Consider the following 21,733-nt stretch of genomic DNA (forward strand, 5'->3'; position numbering starts at 1 on the left):
AGCAGCAGAGCTTTTCAGCAAATTTATTAATTTTATTAAATTATTTCTTTTTAACTGCAGTATTCAAGTTGTTGCCTTGATGGGCAAAAATGTTTTTTGTTTCCAATAACCTTCTGGAGCAAAACTTAGTTGTTCCTGAAGATAATAACTCAATTAAGAATTATCTCAGTATTATTGGTATTTTTATATTGAATGGTAAAACTCTTACTGAATCCTCTAATTAAACTTTTGTTGGATTATCTGTCACCACCTCTCACGGAAAACATACATACAATCCTAATGATTCCCTAGATAATAAACTCTAATAGGTTAAAAAGAACAAAATTTCTGTAAAGAAAAATAAAGTTTGGTTATTGAACAAAATTTGGTGATTTAGTTTAAAAAAAAATTAAAAGTCAATAAAGTTAAACTCAAGCATAAATTTTAATTTTATTTTCTAAATACCTTTATATTTTTATTATATAATTTGTAAAATTATATTGGTTATATAATTCACAAAAAAATGTCTGGTATTGTCTGAAAATTTAGTAATTGATCATTATATAAAAAAAAATTGACAATTAAATTTTTAAAAGTGGTGTTTAGTTAGTCAAAAGTAAAGTTAAGGTGTTCTATCCTTGAGCAAAATAGAAATTATTACTTTTATTTTTTTTATGCTTTTTTTTTTCTTTTTTAATTAAAAATATATAAAATTCTTTTTATTTTAAAGCAAAAATTTAAAACAATAGAATAAAATTACCAGCTGTTGCTTCCATATCTGAACAAAACATAACATGAAATCAAACAAATATAAAAATTAAAATATTTATTTCTGATATTTTTTTTACCAATTTTTTTCAAATGTTTTGTTTATTTACTTTATTTAAAAGCAATCAACAAATTTTTCTTCTGATTAATTTGATTAAGTTGGCCTAATAAAATTAAACAATTTGTAAACTTTTCTTTTTTCTTTTATTTATATTTATTCTATTGTTAAATAATGAATATATATTTAGGTAATTATAATTCAAACTTTCATCACATGGTTTGTGGTTATTAATTTGTTTTATTTAGTTTTAGTATTTATGAAACTCTAAAGGATATCTTCAATCTTACTAAAATGTTTTAAGACGAAAAAAGTAATCAAAATAGTGTACGTTCAAAATTGTGAATTTACCTTTCAACAAATACAGTTTTAGGGAATCTTGACCATATGAGTCCATATATTCTGGATTTTTCCATTTAAACATTTATTTAACAAATCCTTAGCCATTAAATCCGTAAAAGTTGGTTGATTCTTTATTCAAAGAGAGATTGTGTTGGAGGTTTTGTAATTCTTTTATCCCTTGGACTAGTACTTGCATCATTGATATCTCGAGGACAGAGTTTGTGACATTTAAGTGGATCATTTGTGTTTGTAAAATAAAACAGTATTACATATATGGCTTTTTTTTATAGCGTAAAAGTTGCAGAAGATTACTCTTATTGCCATACCATAAAAATTTATTAGTAAGTTGACCTTTTCCAGAAACAGGAGTTCTCCTAGTTTCTGGAAAAGGTCAACTTTCCTAGTTTTTAAGTTTTTAAACTTCTTTTGCAACATGTTCCATATTACTCTCAGCAACATTGCATTCTGGTTAATAGCAACATTGTCAGCAGCACAATCAGAACATGCTTCAAGTTGATGATAAATATTTGCAAGCACATTAAAATAAAAGATCAAGAAAAAGTTTACGTATTATTAACAAAACCTTCAGAATAACAGTATCAGCTTTCTTGCTGAGGAGGATTGAGGGGATTCACCAAAAGCACCAGATGCCTCATTAAATTGTTGTTTTAAATCATCTTTCCGTTCTCTTTTTGATCTGATCTGAGGTTTTTTTTTTATCTGAGATTTTTTTTTGTTATATTTTGATTTTTTCTTTACATTCATATTTTTATTATTATCATAAATTTCAATTGTATTAATTATTACGACAATCTAAATTCAAAGACATAAAAATATAAAGTAAATCAATGTACAGCAACACCATAACGACATATTTTATCTAAGTAATTATTGTGGCTTCAAATTATGTTATTTAGACCAGTAAAGGTGTATTAAAAACACCTTGAAAATGTTAAAAGTCATAATAAGGCACTTTATGCAGGCTTGGACACGAATGGTGTGCGATCGCACTCTGTAACTGACCACGCTAATAATTTTTTTTTCTTTACAAATTGACCTCGGCTGTTTTAATATTTTAACAATTTAAATGCAATAAAAAAATCATTATGTTATGAATAACAATTAACCCTTGATCTCTTCTAAGGTTTTTATTTTACGCGAAAGCTTTAAATAAAATAAAAAAACTAATTATGATCATTTAAATAAACACATTTTGTGTAAATTAAATATGTAAATTTTTTTAGTAGGTATGTATTTTTTGTGATAAATTTAAACATTTGAAACTATTTTTCTATGTCTTTAAAAATCTTTCATAAGATTACTTTTTTAAATATTTTAAATTATGAACAATTTAATTCTTCTTTTTTTTCTATTTTTACAAAGAATTGTTTCAAAGCTTTTTTTTTAAACTTAACTTACTAATGAAATGATTAAAAATTACTAATTAAAAAAGACTACATTATTGAAAAAAATAATTTTTTCGCAACTTTTTCAAAAAAAAAAGTTAATATAATTTAAAAATATTATATTTATTTCATTTCATTAAATCATTTATTAAAGAGTCATTAGAAGTAATTTGTAAAAGCGTTTTACTTAACTTTAGTAAAATGTTTTAAAAGATAAGTTTTAAAGTAAGTTATTTCAACCGCAATTAAAAACGAAAAAATGAAAAATACAAAAAGTAAATCTCCCCTCAAGTTTGAGTTTTTGAGTTTTATTTCAAAGCTTACATATTTTCTTTTTCGTGAGGAATTGTTTTCTTTTTCAGTTTTTTAAATTTTTTTTATAGTTTTCAGACTTAAAAATGCTTAGCTAAATTGTTTAGCTTAGCATTTCTTTTTTCAGCGCATTTCTAAAATGTTTAAATCATCAAAACAACTAAACAGTCATGGTCAAGTTGTCAACAAAAAAAATCATTTGCATGGTCAGCAATAGCATTCGATCGCACGCCATTACTGTCCAAGCCTGCTTATGAGAGGTAAATAAGGAATAAACTTTAGTTTATGGCAACTAAGAATGTTGCTATGGACTCTGATGCTACCTAGTGTTTTTTAAGGATATTAATATGTATAAATTAATATGTATTTTTTTTTTTATCATTATTAATGTTTGTTGTATGAAAGTAGACATATCAAAGGGTGAAATTCCATCAATCAAATAAAAATTCAATTTTTTATTTATTTTTGGATCATTATTTTTATTCCACCATCTTATATACCACCTTAAACCAAGGTCTGCTGTTATAAAGTCTCAAAAAGATTTCCGAGATCTTTTTTTTTCAAATTTGTTTTGAAGGCACAAAAATGTTTAGAAACTAAATTTATATGAAAATTATGACTTTAAGAGTACTAGTATCTATTTTTAATTAACTTGGAGTCCCTGATTAAAATAATAATGCGTATGTTTCAAAAAGTAATAGAATACAGACTTCCCAAAAGTGCTGTACTTTATTGTCATTTATATGGAGTTCAAAAATTTCTTAAGACTCAAGAGTCTTAATTTAATGATACTTTAACTCTAAACACCTGTTTGAACATCCCATACCTGGTCACTAGGGTTATAACAATGCTTTTTCGAGTTTTTTTATTTAAAAAAGAAAATAAGTAAAATAGTACCAAAAGCAAATATCATTTACAGAAGTAAAATGAAAAAAAGTGAACGATGTTTACATCATTCTCTCTTTTGTATCGTTACTTTGTTACTAAATGATACTTGCATTTTATGTGAATACATTTTAGCCAACAAAGTCACTAGTTTTACATTTTAGTCAACAAAGTCAATGTCCTCTTTTTGTTTTTGGTACTATAAAACATATTCTTTAAAAAAAAACAGTTTGGGAGTCTGAGTACTGATAATGTATCAAATATCTATCATTGCATCCCTATTAGTTGTATAGCATGTATATTTTAGATAACAATAATATCATTATCAAGAATTTTGCTAATGGTTATGATAAATCAAAAATAAAATTTAATAAAGTAGTGTATTTATAGTATTTTTATAATAGTAATAACAATAATAATAATGATGAAGTATTACTTTTACTATAAATAAAGTGCTATATAAAAAGGCGAAAAAAATTAGATTGAATTCATGTTGCCTACATAAGTTAGCAATTTGTTATTTTTTTTAGGTGCGGACAGCTCAAGCTATGATTGCTAATGCTGCTGTTGTCTTAGCTGGTAGTAATGCTTGTGGCAGTAACAGGGGTTTTGATGAAATTGTTCCACACAATGTATGTATATATTTTTTACAATTCTAATGGATGCTTTAAAATTATTGTTTTTGATTTAGTTATAAAGGAAATTAGTTAGTTAAAGGGATTCCCAAGTGCCAAGACAAGTTATGTTTATTTTGTAAATAAACATTTGAAAATAAGTTTTGGGTTTATTAATATGACCAAAACAAATTATATATTGAGATATTAGTCAAGAATATTTGTTGTTTATATTTCTGGTTGTAAGGTTAATATTAACTTCATAAATCTGCATAATTTTTTCTGTTTTTTAAATGGTTTACACAAATATACAGTTAGATTAGATTTTTACTTATTAAAATTTTTACAATAAGCATTTTAGTTCAACTGGAGGCGGCTAATTGTAATTAAATGATGAACGCAGTTTTTTCTACTTTGTTTTATTTTTATTTCCATTAAAATATTTTGTTTTCTTTACCGTGAAATCATATTTATTTGGACTATTTCTTACTAAATGGTATTTTCGTTTTAAAATTTTATAAACAGAACAAGTTTTTAACAAATATCAAAATAATTTTTAAATTTACATATTTTATAGCAGTAATATTTTATTAATTAATTATTTTTATTATTAAACATATTTAATTATTAATTTTGTTTTTAAAATATAATAAATATAAGTTAGACTTTTAAATTGTAACTTTTATTTATTCTTCGTTTTGTAAAAGGTTATATATAAAGGCATTCTTGTCTTCACACAACTTGTCTTTGCAATTGGAATCCCTTTTAGTATAGTGAGAAAAAAAATTTACAGTGGAATCACTGTAAATTTAAATTAAGTCTTCAGCCAATTGGTTTTACCTCCTAGGAATTAGTTGAATCTTTAAGGTATTAGTCAAACATTTAGTAAGTTAATCAGGGCTTGCTATATGTAAATATATACACCCAACACTCAATTGATATAGAAACATTAAAGCTAAATTTCTTTTCTTTATTTTCATTGTTTTTTTTCTTACAGAGTATCACAGCGAAATTATTTTTATATTAAAACATTTTTCTATTTTTTAAAATAGTTTCTTTGTTTTTTTTATTTTTCTCTTTTACCATTAAAACTTTGTTCGCTATACTGTTGCAATGAATTTACTTTAATTTTAGATATCTGTTGTAAATGAATCAAGGCTATATTGTTCATGGTCAGACTTTAAATCTGGAGATAAAGATTATGTTTCTTTTCATCATGGCTTACTCAAATTTAAAGAAGTAATGAATCGTTTGCACATTCAACTAAATAATGATGGTTACAATCAGGTACATTTTTTTTTTTGCTTTTATTATTGTTCTGTTTTGATTATACTTTATTGCTGAATGAAAGCTGTTTTTAAAATTTAAAAATTTTCCTTTTTATTTAAAAAATAGTTATTTCATTTTGTTTACTTACCTTGTTTTAACATAATTGTTTTAAAATATGTCAAAGATAATTAATTACTGATCTGGCCATCAAAAACTGTCAAAGAATAATTATCTTTATTATTATCTTTAAATATTCTTAATTTTCATCCTATTATCTTTCTTAATTTTCATCTTATCTCTACATTAATAAAGTTATGTACAGACACCATGTGAATAAATACCATGTGCAATTTAATTTATGTAAGTATTTTTTATTTTTTTTTTGCAGATATTTGTTGATCAAAGAACACCCGAAATAACAGTGATTACTCGCCACAAGCCTGTAACTCATGAAAGTTATATTCTTATTGCCCACAGTGCTCCTAACAAAGAATATTTATATCATTGTGTTAGAGATGTTACTGTTGAAGTTGAAGGTTTTTAAAAAATTTCAGATATTTTTTGCAAATTATATTTTTATAATGGTTGTTTATTTATATAAATTTTATATATATATATATATAAAATTTATATAAATATCTATATATACATATATAAAATTTATACTATAAGTATATATATATATAAAATTTATATAAATATATATATGTATGTATATATATATACACACACACAATATCAACAGAAAGTTTTAGGTAGGTTATGAATTTATGCTATTAAGTTTCAAATATATTAAAGTTGCTTATTTTTTTGACTTCAATGAGTGTCTTTTTATTTTAGTTTATGTCAGTAATAGTTTAGATGATTTTCTGTTAAAAATGGGTAAAAGAAAAGATTTAACCATTACTGAAAGAAAAAGAATTCTGGTTTACCACAAACTGAGCTATTCACAAGTTCAAATATTAAAAAAAAATGAAAATTTTAAGATGTTGTGTACATTATTACAGCACAAAGAAAGTGGTGCCCATGCAAGTAAAAAACACTCTGGAAGACCTAAAAAAACTAATAAATTACAAGATAGAAAAATAAAAAAAATGTCTTTATCAAATAAAAGATACAACGCCAAAAAAATCAGGTCTATGTACAATCAGTTAAATGATTTTGAGACTTCCACTGTCAAGGATCTTCTGAAGAAATTTGGCTTGCATACGCGAGTAGTTACTCGTAAACCATTATTAAGGCCAGGTAAAAAGACAAAAATGCTGAATTTAGCTAAAACACATGCACATTGGTCAATTGCACAATGGAGAAACATTCTTTAGACAGATGAGTCTAAATTTGAAATTTTTTGCTCAAAACGTCATGTTTTTGTGCACAGATATGCAGGGGAAATTTATTCAGAAGAATGTTTACTACCAACCAGGGTTGCATGGTTTTAACCAAATGGTTTAAACCATTGGTTTAAACCATGGTTTAAACCAATTAAAAAAATGTTGGTTTAAACCAAATTAATGTTTTTTTAAAAAATGATTTGAACTTACAACAGGAAACTAAAAGAGGGTTATGTTCACAAATAAAACTAATCTTCAATATAGATGATTTTTTTTGAATCCATGAGTTTTGTTTTTGTTTTTTCATAGAATAGAGTCCTCAGTGTTATTATAGAACAAAGCAGTAATAAATTAGTAATAACACTTATTTATCTGTTTTCTTCTACAGGCAGTTTCTCCTTCAATAGGTTCATCAAGAAGCATTGCTTCCTGATGAACTTATTTCATCAGGAAGTTTTCTTAACAATATATATATATATATATATATATATATATATATATATATATATATATATATATATATATATATATATATATATATATATATATATATATATATAGATTTATATGTTTAGCAAAAGTATAAGTAGTTATAACATAATTTATTGATACCACAAAAATGTCTCAAAAAACTGGGCGCAAATGTGATATGATTTGGTTAAAATATACACGAGTGACTGTTCCAGAAAGAAAGGGGTGTAGAGCAGTTTGTAATGCGTGTAGAAAAGAAATGGAAGGTCAAATTCAAAGGATGCATGAACATATAAAAAAGTGCAAGCAATCACAACCCCATGAAATTATGGATTCAATTGAAGATCAACAACTTCTTGAAGGTAATTAAATGAGTGCATTGTTATTTTAAATTTTATACTTTCCCTAAATTGTAAACATATATATTTAGAATAATTCAATAAACTGCAATTTCATTTTAAAGGTAACTCACCATCAACATCACAACAACAAATGAAAAGGTTCCAGCCCAATTCAACATCAGCTGATAAATATTTGAAAATTGATAAGTTTTTCACACGAACAAGCCTCAAAGAGAAAGATTTATTTGATCTGCAACTTGGTAGATATATAAATCTACCAAGTACAATCTACAGTACAAACTCTAGCTTCAGAACAGTTGAACACAAAGAATTTAAAAAATTTATCAATATGCTTCATCCAGGATACACTCTACCTAATAAAACTCAAATTGGAGGAGAAATATTAGATAGGGTTTACACAGAAGAAATTGAAAAATGTAATGTATTGAATGGGAAAATTGTAGCCATGTCTTTAGATGGCTGGAGTAATGTACATAATGAACCAATAGTTTGTATCTCTGTAATTACAGATAAAATTAACATTTTAGTAGAAACAATCAACACTTCTGGTCATTCACATACTGGTGAATATCTTACACAATTAGCAAAAGAAGCAATAAATTCTTTAAGACGTAAATTTGGATGCACAGTAAAAAGCTTTGTGACTGACAATGCAGCTAATATGAAATCAATGAGACAAGAACTGTCATCTGAAAAAGATATCATAACTTATGGGTGTGCTGCTCATATGCTGAATCTTTTAGCAAATGATCTTAACATTGAAAATGTGAGCAAGCATGTTACACAAATAATAAAATATGTAAGAAATAATCATCAAGCTGGAGCAATTTATAAATTAAGCGGAGGAACAAAATTGCCACTTCCTACTGAAACTCGCTGGAATTCTGTATGTGATTCACTTGAAAAATATGTCAACAACTGGAGCATCATTTTCACAATGTTTGAAAAAAATAAAGAATTGGATCCTATGATTGGTAAAAAAGTAAGTGATATACAGATAAAGCGAAACGCAGAGGATTTATTAAAAATATTAAAACCAATTGCAGTAGCTCTAGATACGTTGCAAAGTGATCAAGCAAAAATAAGTGACAGTGTTGAAATTTTTAAAGATTTGATGAACAGTTTATCATTTTTATCAAACGAAAAAAAAAAAAAAATTGAATCTAGATACCATCAGACTGTCAGTGATGCTCATTTACTGGCAAACTCATTTACTGGCAAACACACTAGATCCTAGATATTTTGGATCTAATCTTTCTGAAAATGAAAATGAAGCTGCCATGAATTTCGCAGATAAAGAGTTCAAGAACTTGTTACCAATAATATTCAAATTAAAAGCCAAATCTGCTCCATTCGATAAAAGCTATTTGTATAGTGAATCTGTTTTAAAAAATGTATCACCAATAGAATGGTGGAAATCTCTTAAAATTGTGGATTGTAACATAGTGGATATTGAAGGTTTATTAAATGCACCAGCTTCTAGTGTTGGAATTGAAAGAATTTTTTCAACTTTTGGCCTTGTTCATTCTAAGTTAAGAAACCAATTGGGGGTAGAAAAAGCAGCAAAGCTTGTATTTATATATAGAACATTAAATAATGATGTATTGAATAATTTTGATGAAATATAACATTAATATTGATAAAGAATATAGTTTATTCACATAAAATGCGTTATGCTTTTTTTTAATTTAAAAGGGTAACTAAATACGGCATTTTTTAATAAAAACCTAATTTAAACCAAAAAAACCATGGTTTTTTTGGTTTTTTTAAAAAAACCTATGGTTTTTGGTTTTTTTCAAAAAAACCGGTTTTTTTGCAACCCTGCTACCAACAGTAAAACATGGAGGTGGTTCTGTCACTGATTGGGGATGTTTTGGTGGAGAATATGTTGGGAACCTACACAGAATTAAAGGAATAACGACAAAAGAGGTTTATAAAGACATTTTAGAACATCAAGTACTGCTGTCTGGTGAGAGATTATTTGCGAATCAGTATGTTTTTATTTATGATAATGATCCAAAACATACCAGCAAGCTCTGCAAAAGCTTTTTAGAAGATCTTTAACACCAGCAAATATTAAAAATGATGGAATGGCCACCGCAATCACCAGATCTTAATCTGATTGAGTTGCTGTGGAAAGTTCTTGGCAGGAAGGTGTGAGAAGAACAGTTATCTTCTATAAATAACCTTTGGCACATATTGCAAGTGAAATGGAACGCAATACAACCTGAAACACTTCATAAATTAATTAATCGTATGCCAAAGCTCTGTTCAGCTGTAATAAAGAATAAAAGAGGTTATTTTGACAAATCAAAAATTTAATTAAAATGTGAGTTAAAATTAGAAATTTTTGATAAAATATAGTTGATAATATTTAGTTTTTGTAAACACAACAATTAGAGAACGAATTAAACTTGTAAGGGTTCACTTATTAACTTATTTCTAAAAATTCAGTACCTGCCTCAAACTTTCTGTTGATAGTGTATATATATATTAGGGTGCATAGAAAAACAACAATTTCTAAAAATTGTTTTGTCTGAGTTCTAAGTGTGTTCTTTATAATAAAATAACACTAGATTTAAAAAATTTTTGAACGAAAAATATTTTTAGAGGTGTCCCAAGTCCCTTGAACATTTAAAGGGTCCCTTAAATAAGCGAAGTTATATAAAAGTTTTAAAGAACATATTTGTTCTCTCATTTAAGACTTGTAAAAATGCCCTTTTTTTATTTTTAGTTTAAATTCAAAAATTTTTATTAAAAAAACTTAAAATATATTTTTACACAAAATCAAATTAAAGGTAGTGTCATGCCTTCATTTTCACTTAACATCAGAAAAAGCATATCTATAATGTTTTTAAGATTAATTGGTTTTCCTAAAAGTTTTCTTTTTTATAAACATTTTTATTGAAATATTAGGTACAACTGTCATTAGTTACATCTTCCAAATATAAATAGCGACATAATTCTCGTAACAAAAATTTTTTATCAAACATCTGTAATCATAATATTTAGTGCTTTCCCAGATACACCATATGAAGCTAGCTTATGGAGATGACCAGCATGCCAAACTTTGTCGAAAGCTTTAGTTATGTCAAAAGTAATAGCTCTAGCCTTGCCGCCTCCATCTAATGCACAATAAAATCTTTTGGTCACAACAATTAGCAAGTCAGCCGTAGAGCAAGAGCATCGAAAGTTGTATTGATTGTCTGACAGTAAGTTATTGACTCAAAATGGGATGTGAGAAATTTGTTGATCAAAGACTCAAGGACTTTGCTAATAACAGAAAGAAGACTGTTCAAATTAGATGGGTCAGAATGTTGTCCAGAGTTTTTGAAAATTGGAACAGCAGATGCCATTTTCCAGCAGGCAGGAAAACAAGACTCAGTCAAGCACTTATTAAATAGTTTAGAGAGAATTGAAGAGAGTTCTGTAGAACAATTTTGTAAGACTATGACACGAATGTTGTCTGGACCCCATCAGAAAACACCTTTTTACATTGATTTCTTGCAATAATAAATAGCTGTTTGTTCTCAAGAAAGTTATTTTTTTGAAAAAAAAAATGATTAGGATTAGATGTGGCAGCTGCACAAGAAGGTGAAAATCATGAAGCAGAATCAGGCTTGACCAATGAGAAGGAATAAAAACCTCCATTCTTGCCTGGATCCAGGAGGTTACAGAAAAAAGACATCAGCCTAAGGACCATCACAACAAAAATCACAAAAAGAATTCCAATCAACTTTAGGGTAGTAAGTAGTGCAAAGTTAAATATCTAAGTAAGAGATTGAAAAATGCAGAAGTTATAGGCTTTAGTGCCAGCAGGGTCAGTAATGTTAGAGCCAAGCCATTCAGTGTGGTGAGCATTAAAGTAATCAATAACAAAAATATTGGTAGAGGGGTAAAGTGAAAGGGCATGGTAAATTTGATTAGAAATTACATCTAAAAGTAATTGCATCTTAAAAAGGAGAATGATAAAGACTAAAGAGAACAAACATGAGTAAAGCGGTGTGAAGCAGAAGCACATTGTCAAGGGATTCAAAGCTAATTTTTCGACAATTAGGTTAATTGATGTGTAAGTATACTCCCAAACCAAACATGTGACAATTAGAGTCTTGCTCTCGCAAAGAGCAAGCAGGTTTGGTGAATTTTGCAAGAGCTAAAGTTCAACTGATAGAATGTTACTTTGCAGACCATAAATTTTTGTGAAAGATATGTTAAAACAGTAAGGTGGTGGGAATGATTTTTTATGTTTAATATTTTGGTTTGGGCATGGTTTAAGTTTCAAGAAAACTTGAATCATTCATATAGATAGAGAATGGCATCCCAAGCAATGAGCTATGCAGTTATCTCTGTCCCATTAGTTAACCCAAAGTTGCAATATAGGACTCCTTATGTGGCCTCGTTAGTGTGCACCAAAAACATTAATAGGGATTCCATGCATAACATGGCACTGTTAATACTCAGATATTTTTCAGCTGTTGGTGGAATCAGCCTCTCTGAGAGCTACCACAGAATTTGGGAAATCTTATCACCAGCTGGCTTCAGAACCATTAAACTGAATTTTAGAGCTGTACCCTCATTAGGAGATAATAGGAAGAGTTACATAGCCACTATCAGGGAGGCACAAGCAAAAATCTATGAGTACAGTCAAGAAGACCTAGCATTCATCATTCTAGGCAGGAAACTATGTAATACAGGTTTACATCTATGCCAGCCAGATAAATGAAGAAGTGGTTTAAGGCTGGTCAGCAGAATTATTATGTTTACCCCTAGTCTTTACTTAGGAGGCCTTCTGCAAGACAGTAGCCAGATGCAATTAACATCTGCCCAAGATGAGTATTTTTATCAAGACACCATCTTTAGCCTTTACTCAACCAAGAGCCCAAAGGCAGTCAATACCAGTAGCAGGGTTATTGTGATGATCCTGAACCTGATATGGCCTGGAGTAGTTAAAAGTTACTTATCCAAAGTGTTCTCATCAATGTTTTTAAGTAAGCAGCATTTTAAAACATTGGTGGGAATAGTTTGTAAATGCATTAGGAAAAACATTACATCTAACAAAATACTAGAGATTAAGGTGAGTGTTGGTTTTATAGTTGGAGTCACTGGTTGGTTACTGAGCTCACACTGCATCAGAGACTTGAACAGAACACAAACATACATAAAGTAGCTTACGGGTAAGTGAACACTGTTTAGAAACACAAACATATATATAATAACTTACTGGTGAACCAAGGTCCAGAAAGAACACAAACATACATAAAGCAACTTACTGTTAATCAACACCCCATGCATTCTATATGATAAAAAAACACTAGATTTAAAATTTTTTTGAATAAAAAGTATTTTTAGGGGTCCCTCAAAAACCCTTAATGAGTTCAAACATTGAGTTATTATAAAATAAAGATTCTTCAAAAGTGTTGAAAGTCATGTGTTGAAATCATGTTGAGTTTCAAATGAAGTGAAATTATATGAAAATTTCAAAAATGGTAATTATATTATAAAAAACTTATTAAAAAAAAAAAGTATTAAAAAAAAATTGGTAAAAATGCACTTTTTTCATTTTTAGTTAATAAACTTTATTTTTTATGCTGTTAAATCTGACATATTTATTTTTATATATTATAGTTGTCATCTTTAAAATTTTAATATAATTTCACTTGAGACCCAACATGATACACTTTTGAAAAACTTTTTTGTTGATAATAATCGGAGCTCATTAAGCGTTCAAGGGTCTTGGGTGACCCCTAAAAATATTTTTTTAAAGAGAAAATTAAAAATAAACAAACCATAAACTGAAAAGCAAAACAAACTTAAGGAATGATAAAATAAATAACTAATAAACTATACATATATATATATATATATATATATATATATATATAGTTATTATATTAACATAACATTGGTAACATTTTTTGCAAATAGAAGAAAAAACAAAGAATAATGAAAAAAACCCAAACCCTTAGTCAATGTAGTGACACTCCTTTACATGTTCACCCTATTTAGTTAGTTGATGTATGATACTGAAATCTATGGCAGCTCCCATAAAAATTCTGTATTAGATGGAAGTTACTAAAATTCAGGTTTAAAGTTACTTTGTTATTTATTACCCAGGTATGTTTGAAGATTTAGTATTAGAAGCATATATTGAAAAGGATGATGAAAAAGTATACACTAGAGATGATGATTTTATCAATGGTGCACACACTTATTCTGTGGTCATAAATGAGCACGTGGCTGTAGAAAATTCACTTGTAAGTTTGATTTCAAAGGTTTTAATAATTTTTTTCTTAAGGTTTTATGCTAGTTAGTTTTAAATAGTAAATTTTTCAATGATTTATTTAATAAAATTAAAGTGTTTGCAGACTTTATTAAGGGAGGCCCCTCCCACCACCTGTTTGTTTGGACATTTTGGTTTTGAGTTTCAATGGTAAAAAAAATGTTAGATTCATCATGAGTCTTCTAAAAAGTTTAAAGAAGAAGTATTGCATAGTTTTAAGTTTGGAAACTGACACAAGATTTTTCTTGATTTTTACCTGTTAACAATAAATGTAAGTTCCTCAATTGACATTAGACCACTAACTTTGAAATTAGACCACTAACTTTGACATTAGGCCACTAATTTTGACATTAGGCCACTAACTTTGATGCATCATTTAGAGAGTTGCATTCTTACCTATAAGTTTCTCATATTTAATAGGAGCTTTTTTTTCAAAAAATTTTCAAAAAAAAATTTTTTTAGGGTTAGCTCAAGACCCTTAAACATCAGGCGGGTCCCTATAATTATCAAAAAAATAGTTCTTCAAAGGTATATCATGTTGAGTCACAAAAGAAGCGAAATTATATAAAAACTTTAAAGATAATCATCGTTTTCTAAAAAAATTATTATTTTAGATTTCACTGGCTAGAAAATGAATTTTAAACATTTTTAAACTATAAAATAACAAGTAAGATTAAAAACAAACTTTTAAAACCCAATGGTTTTATATGTTATTAAAACACAAATTTTGCAATCAATTTTTTCTGATATTACTATTTTATTTCATTAAGCCATCGCGGTTAAATTTATTCTTCATGAAGTTTTGCTAATCGCATATACAAATCATTCTTCTTCCCATATAAAAAACAAACTTAATTAGTATTAGCTAAATTAATTAACTTATTGCAAAACTTGTTTTTTGATTATTGTATTGTCATCAAGCAAGAATATGTATTCAAAATTCGGAAAAATATGCATTTTTACTAAAAAATTTTGTTATAGTTTTTTTATATATTTTTTTTTCTTAATGTTTTTCATAACATGATGATTACTTTTTAAGTTTTTGTATAATTTCGTTTCTTTTGAGACCCAACATGATATACTTTTGAAGAACTAATTTTTTGATAATTATAGAGACCTGTCTGATGTCTAAGGGTCTTACCCTTAGACATGAGCTACCCCTAAAAATATTTTTTTTTCAAAAATATTTTTAATTCTAATATTATTTTATTATATAATTGGTTGGCAATTTTTTGCCTACCTCAAACACTTTAATGCCGACTCCAATTCCTAGGGTTGTGTATATATATATATATATATATATATATATATATATATATATATATATATATATATATATATATATATATATATATATTTTATTGAATAGAATATTCTTGTATATCAAATTAACATAAATGCAGAATGTGTTCAATTGGTGGAATAAAACCAATCTTTAGTATAAAATAAAAACATAACATTTTTTTGACAGTTCCAATAATATGAATACCAATTTGATACCATAACAATTAGAAGCAGTTACTTTTTTTTTTAACTGATTTTACCTCCTCAACATTAAAGAGGCTATTTATTATTGTGCGTTTTAAAAATGTGCAAATTATCAAAACATGCTAAAAGCCATGGCTAAGTTGTCAAAATAAAATGTTGTATGCCAGGTCAGATAAGGCGTCTGATTGCACGCCTTTCCTCAGAAGGCTTGGTATATATATATATATGTGTATATGTATATATTTTTGTGTGTGCATATGAATGTTTGTATTTACATTTGATAAATTAATCCACAAAATATTTTTCAGTTTTGCTCAATTCTAACTCACAGTGAAAAAGATTATGTGCTTTTGAGAAATTTTCCTCCTGGAAGTGTTTTGGTATTAAAGTATTTGCAAAAACCTGAAGCACAATCATCAATTGCTTACTTAAGGTAAGCTGTATTAAATGGTTTTAGATGTATTTTAGTTTAAATTTTCTTTATAATTTTTAACTAAATTGAATTGTTGTTTTCATAAATAATAAAGCGGTCATCATTATATACATATATATATATATATATATATATATATATATATATATATATATATATATATATATATATATATATATATATATATGTATATATATATATATATATATATATATATATATATATATATATATATATATATATATATATATATATATATATATATATATATATATATATATATATACATATATGTATATATCAGGCTTTGTTTTAAAGTGTAAACTGGCACACCATTTACATATGCTCTAAGCCATTTAATGTAAGTGCAAAGCCATTTTACGTGAGCCATTTTTTATTATTTTTTAATATTCAAACAAGTCTATAGATATTGTTTAAGTGGTAAGATGAAAGTAGTTTATAACTTTAACGTTATAAAAACCACTTATAAAGTTTGAATGTCGATTACGTAAAAAGTTTGCATAAAAATTACGTTTGATATTCACGCTATTTACAAATGTAATAAGTTTAAAAAAAACAAAGAAAATTTTTATTATATTCCAACTTTTCCATCAAAAATGTTCAGCAAAAAAAAATAAAATATATATGATGCTTAAAAAAAGAAATCATAAAAGAAACATTAAAAAAAGTTTTATTTATCATCTTGCAAGAGCAAGAATATTTATTTAGACTATTTCTTATAACAAACAATAACAAATAGTTACCGAATATAAAAAAATAAAATAAAAACAAAACAAAAAAAATTAGCTAAAAAATAGTGTTTATTTTATTTTATGTTACAGGTATACCTACCGCAAAAACACCAAAAAAAGCTCATCTCAATAACTTGTTTATTATTTGCTTTTGAGAAAAACTGTTTGAATGTGTTTAGAGTTGCTTAAAGTTTTTCCCAGCTAGTTTGATTAATTCTTAAGAAATAGTTTTGTTGTTAATGTTAAGTGAACTTTTGTTGTTTTTTGTATGTGTACCCAAAAACCGCATTCAATTTATCGATTGTATCTCTGCAGCTAGTGAACCTATGAAGTTGAAATTTGGTGTGTCCTAATATTATTTGATCTGCTTTAAATAAAACCAGTTACTGCTAACTTAATCTTGGAGAAAATACCAGATGCACCACAAAAACCACAAGATAGGTATACCTAAAAACAACATTGTTGTTATATAAAAAAAAGCTTAATATTTTGTTGGATATCCATTATTTTTTATTACTGCAGCAATCCTACGAGGCATTGAGTCCACTAAATTGCCCAAATCTTCAGTGCTGATCACGTGAACTCAAGACTTGATTATGGCCTCTATTAATTGTCGCTTGTTCCCAGGTTTTTCTTTCCTTACAAGTTTTTTCAGTTGAGACCACATTTATCTATTGGATTCAGGTCCGGACTGTTTCCAGGCCACTTCAAAACGTTTATCTTATTGGCTTTAAACCAATTTTTGACAGTTTTTGTGGTGTGGCATGTAACACTGTCCTGCTGGAACATGCAGGTTTTTGTTTTGCCCTCAAACTAATCATTAATCGATGGGAGTAATTTGGCTTCTAATATGTTTTCTTGGTATTTTTTGGCATTTAAAATACCATTCACAATGTGGATACGACCCACAGCATCTCTGGTCATGCATCCCCACACCTATGGAATGCTTCATTGTAACCAATGTCCACTCAGGTAAAAGATTTTCACTGGGCCTTTTTCTCACATAATTGATTCCATCACTTCCAAAAATGGAAATCTTGCTTTCATCACTTCTGAAGTTCACAGCTGAAGTTGCTCTTCGGTTCTTAAGTGCAAGCCTCATTATCATCCTGTCATCGTCATCCTGTCATCGTTGGCAGTTGTCTTCTTAATTTTTCCATTTTTTGGCATATTTTTGAAGGTATTGGTTGCCTTAAACCTTTCGCACACCTTCCTCACTTCAGATTTTGTTGCTCCATTTCCCAACTTTTTGGCAACTTCTATGTATGAGTAACCTTCTCCACATAATGTAACAGCTTTGCATCACTTTGTAGGTGACCAATATCCTTTTGCCATTGTAAATAAAAGTACAATTTTAAAAAACACACTAAATTTTCAAGAGCACTGTTGACTTTTCACCAGCAATTGTTGAAACTCAACTAAATGACTGCAAAACAATGATCTTGTATTTATAGCTTAGAAGATTTATGGATAAAAATGTTAATTAATAACGTAATTAACTGTTAGTCATCACAATAAATAGACTAATTTTCACAAAAGCACAAAAATAATGAGACATTAACCTTTTACTAGAGAAACCCATTAGCAGAGCAATGACTCATTTTTGACATCAATTAACAATAATAATTCATAATTATGTTTAAAATTGATATAAACGATTAAAATTTGTGATTTCCTATAAGCCAAATAATAGATGGCGTGGTTTAAATATAAAAATAAATAATTAAATCCACCAAATGCATGATATGTCAACTTTTCTTAGAAAAATGGTAAAAATTACAGGGGTGTCCATTCCGATGGCCACTAGTGTAGCTCTTGCAATGTCTTTTTTTATATTTATAAGTTTTATTTTGCGAAAAATAGTAGTTTAGAAAAATAATATTTTATAAAAGTGACATCAACTTTATATAATTAACAGATTGTACAATATCAAAAAAGTGAAAACAGAAATTTTCTTATAATTTAGAAAGAATTTTAAATAAACATGTTATTTAAATTAAAAAAAGTTAGATTTATTTTCTCGATTTTTCTTCCTCCTTTTCTATTTTTTATAAAAAAAATAATTTTTTTGCTAACATGTTATAACTTATAACACAGCACTAAAAATATTCAAATAAAAATAACTTTTTTACCTTAAGACAAGTGAAAGCACAGTATATATTTTTTAATAAATGGTGTTTGGAAACTTAAATCTTTGTCGCAAAAAAAAGCGCTGATAAAGTAATTAACTAGAGTTTTTTTTCTTTGCAACAAGTTATATTTTTCGTTTGTTAATAACATTTTAAAAGTAAAAAATCATTACTTGCAAAGTTGCAATTTTAAGAAATAATGAAAAAAAAATACAATTGTCGAAAAAAGAAAGTAATTATTTTATATTAAAAGATAATAAAAAATGTAATATAAATTTAATTATTTAATATTAAAAATAAAACAAAAAATTGAAACAAAATAGACATTCCACAATATGTACATTTAGAAAATAACACTTCTAGATTTGTTTTTCTTAATTAGTAAAATAAACTTGTTTTGCAACAATTTATTTTATTGCAGTAGTTAAAAAAGTAAATTTCCTCAAATTAAAAAAGATAAAGATAATTTTATGACGGCAAAATCACGAAGAGCTAATCAGTTAAGCCGTTTTTTATTTATAACAAGTTTTTTGTTTAAAAATTGAATCAAATTCTTATTAAATGAACAAACAAAAGTTAAAAATTGGATCAAATGGAAAAAAAAGAATTGAAGATTTTTTCTTGACTAATTCAACTTTTAGTCGATTAGTAAGAAATCCTTAGTCAATTAATTCGACTGTTTGATTTTTCAAAGTCAACTAATTTCAACTTTCGACTAGTTGACTTTAGTCAAAGTGGATAACAACATTAATACATGCAGTATGGTAAAACTGCTACCATATATATGCTATACATTTATAAACCTGGTATATATTCCTAATATAATGCTTGGTAGTGCTTATTTCTCGCCAACCAAAAAAAGTTGTCAGTTGCCTTCATCAACTTCATATGCATCAAATTCAAGAATGATGATTGTGAAAAGTTCTCTTACTTTGATTTAGAAGTAGAAAAAGAAAGTAGCTATAAATTAAGAAGATTATTTGAATAAATAAGGAATAACAAGTAAAAAGATTAAAAAAGGAGGTAAATTAGAAAATGAAGAAACAGTGTTAAAATGGTGAAGTGGTAATAATTTTATCTCCATATATACTGCATAGCAAAATCCCTACTTTAACAGTTATATATAAAGTTTTAACAGTCATATATAAAGTTTTAACAATTATATATAAAGTTTTAACAGTTATATATAAAGTTTTAACAGTCATATATAAAGTTTTAACAGTCATATATAAAGTTTTAACAGTCGTATATAAAGTTTTAACAGTCATATATAAAGTTTTAACAGTCATATATAAAGTTTTATCAGTCATATATAAAGTTTTAACAGTCATATATAAAGTTTTAACAGTCATATATAAAGTTTTAACAGTCATATAAAGTTTGGATATAATTTTATTAGTTACATAATTGATTCTTACAAACAAATTTATATTTTGTTCATCTAAAACTTTGTATTTTTTACCTAGGCTTACCGATAGTTTTTCCATATACCATTTTACTTGAATAACTAATAATCTATAATGGCAGTCTCTTGGTGAAATAAAAGGATTTGTAAGATATTTTATATAGATCCTAAAAATTTAATAGACAACCCTTGTTTATTATACACTAAATAGAGTCTAATCAAAATTTTTATTTTTATACTGTTTTATGTTTTGCAAATGGGCTCCTCATATACATACTTGAAATTAGGTCTGACCAGCAATGTGTAAAGTCACTTTCAGACTTGTGCATTTTTCTAAATAAAGAATTTCTTTAGTTGGACGAGGACAGAGAGCTTTTGATGGTATTATTTTGATCTGCATGTCCCATTTAAGGTTGTGTGAAATGCAAATGCCAAGATTTTTTTTGGTTGTAAGAGGAATCAAGAAACTGCATCCCTTGCTGAGTCAAAATATAGTATTAGTGGTTGGGATTTCTTCTTTTGTTGAAGTGTAAGATAAGGTACTTTTTGTAGTTGAGACGCAACCACCAGGTTAGAGTGTTAGACATGGTGTGATTTATTGCTCTGGAGCAGAACTGGGCTGTCACAAAAAGATTACTTCTTCCTGGTTTTTAGTATCAAGGAGTTCCGAAAATGTAAAGAGGCGTATGGATATGTAATAGTCTGCTAAGCATGCGTGGGTTATTCTATTTAATTTTCAGATTTTTGGCTAATAGAAACTTATGCTTTTAGGTATTTAAGTGTTTAAAAATAAAAAAATAAAAATTTTTATTTCTTAAATAAAAATATATAATATGATGCAGTTCGAATTAGTATGCTAGAAATAAATTAATTTTAGAGATTTATTTTGGACATTTTTTGGAGATAAGTTAGTATTAAAAAAACAAGTTGCTTAGATTTTCCCTAAACTTGACTAGCATATCTGAGATGAGAGTGGAAAATAACATGATATATATTAGGCAAAGTTTCATGATTGGCATAATGATGGATTTTAGCTAATATGCTGTTCGACCTGCTTAATTTCAATGCTAAGTCATAAAGTTGCAATGCAAAAGATAAATTAGAGTCTATTTTGATTCCAAGATAATAGAGTTAACTGGATTTATTTTCTGCCCACTTAATCTGAAATTTAATTGTTTATTTATTTTTGTTTGAACAGATTTATAATAGTTTCCATTTTTTAGAGTTGAGATAATTTATTGGAACAGAGCAATTGAACAATATTAGATTGTGATTTATATTTTTGTTAATTTTTTAAGTGATTTGTTAATTAGAAGCAAGTTAGTGTCATCCGCAAAGTGATAAGCAGTAGAAAATTTAGTGAAAAATCAAATTATTGATACAAATAAGAAAAAATAATGGTCCTAAAACTGAGCCTTTAATGGTGTTACACAACACCATTAAAAGATT

General features: G+C 27.0%; 2 protein-coding genes across 3 annotated transcripts in view; both read left to right on the forward strand.

The window, feature by feature from the left end:
• The window catches only part of LOC100212805 (glycogen debranching enzyme), a 73,831-nt gene that overhangs the window by 24,995 nt on the left and 27,103 nt on the right, over positions 1 to 21,733 (forward strand). For both annotated transcript variants that reach the window (XM_065807817.1, XM_065807818.1), the window contains exons 10-14: positions 4,281 to 4,382; positions 5,499 to 5,651; positions 6,022 to 6,169; positions 13,912 to 14,051; positions 15,874 to 15,998. In XM_065807817.1, coding sequence (XP_065663889.1) covers positions 4,281 to 4,382; positions 5,499 to 5,651; positions 6,022 to 6,169; positions 13,912 to 14,051; positions 15,874 to 15,998 — 668 coding nt within the window. The remainder of the gene's footprint in view (positions 1 to 4,280; positions 4,383 to 5,498; positions 5,652 to 6,021; positions 6,170 to 13,911; positions 14,052 to 15,873; positions 15,999 to 21,733) is intronic.
• LOC136085697 (uncharacterized) lies at positions 7,544 to 9,034 on the forward strand. Its single transcript, XM_065807003.1, has 2 exons — positions 7,544 to 7,797; positions 7,899 to 9,034. Exons 1-2 carry the CDS (start codon positions 7,584 to 7,586, stop codon positions 9,032 to 9,034), a joined length of 1,350 nt encoding a protein of 449 aa, XP_065663075.1. The 5' UTR covers positions 7,544 to 7,583.

This window comes from Hydra vulgaris, chromosome 10, assembly GCF_038396675.1.
Source record: "Hydra vulgaris chromosome 10, alternate assembly HydraT2T_AEP".
Lineage (NCBI taxonomy): Eukaryota > Metazoa > Cnidaria > Hydrozoa > Anthoathecata > Hydridae > Hydra > Hydra vulgaris.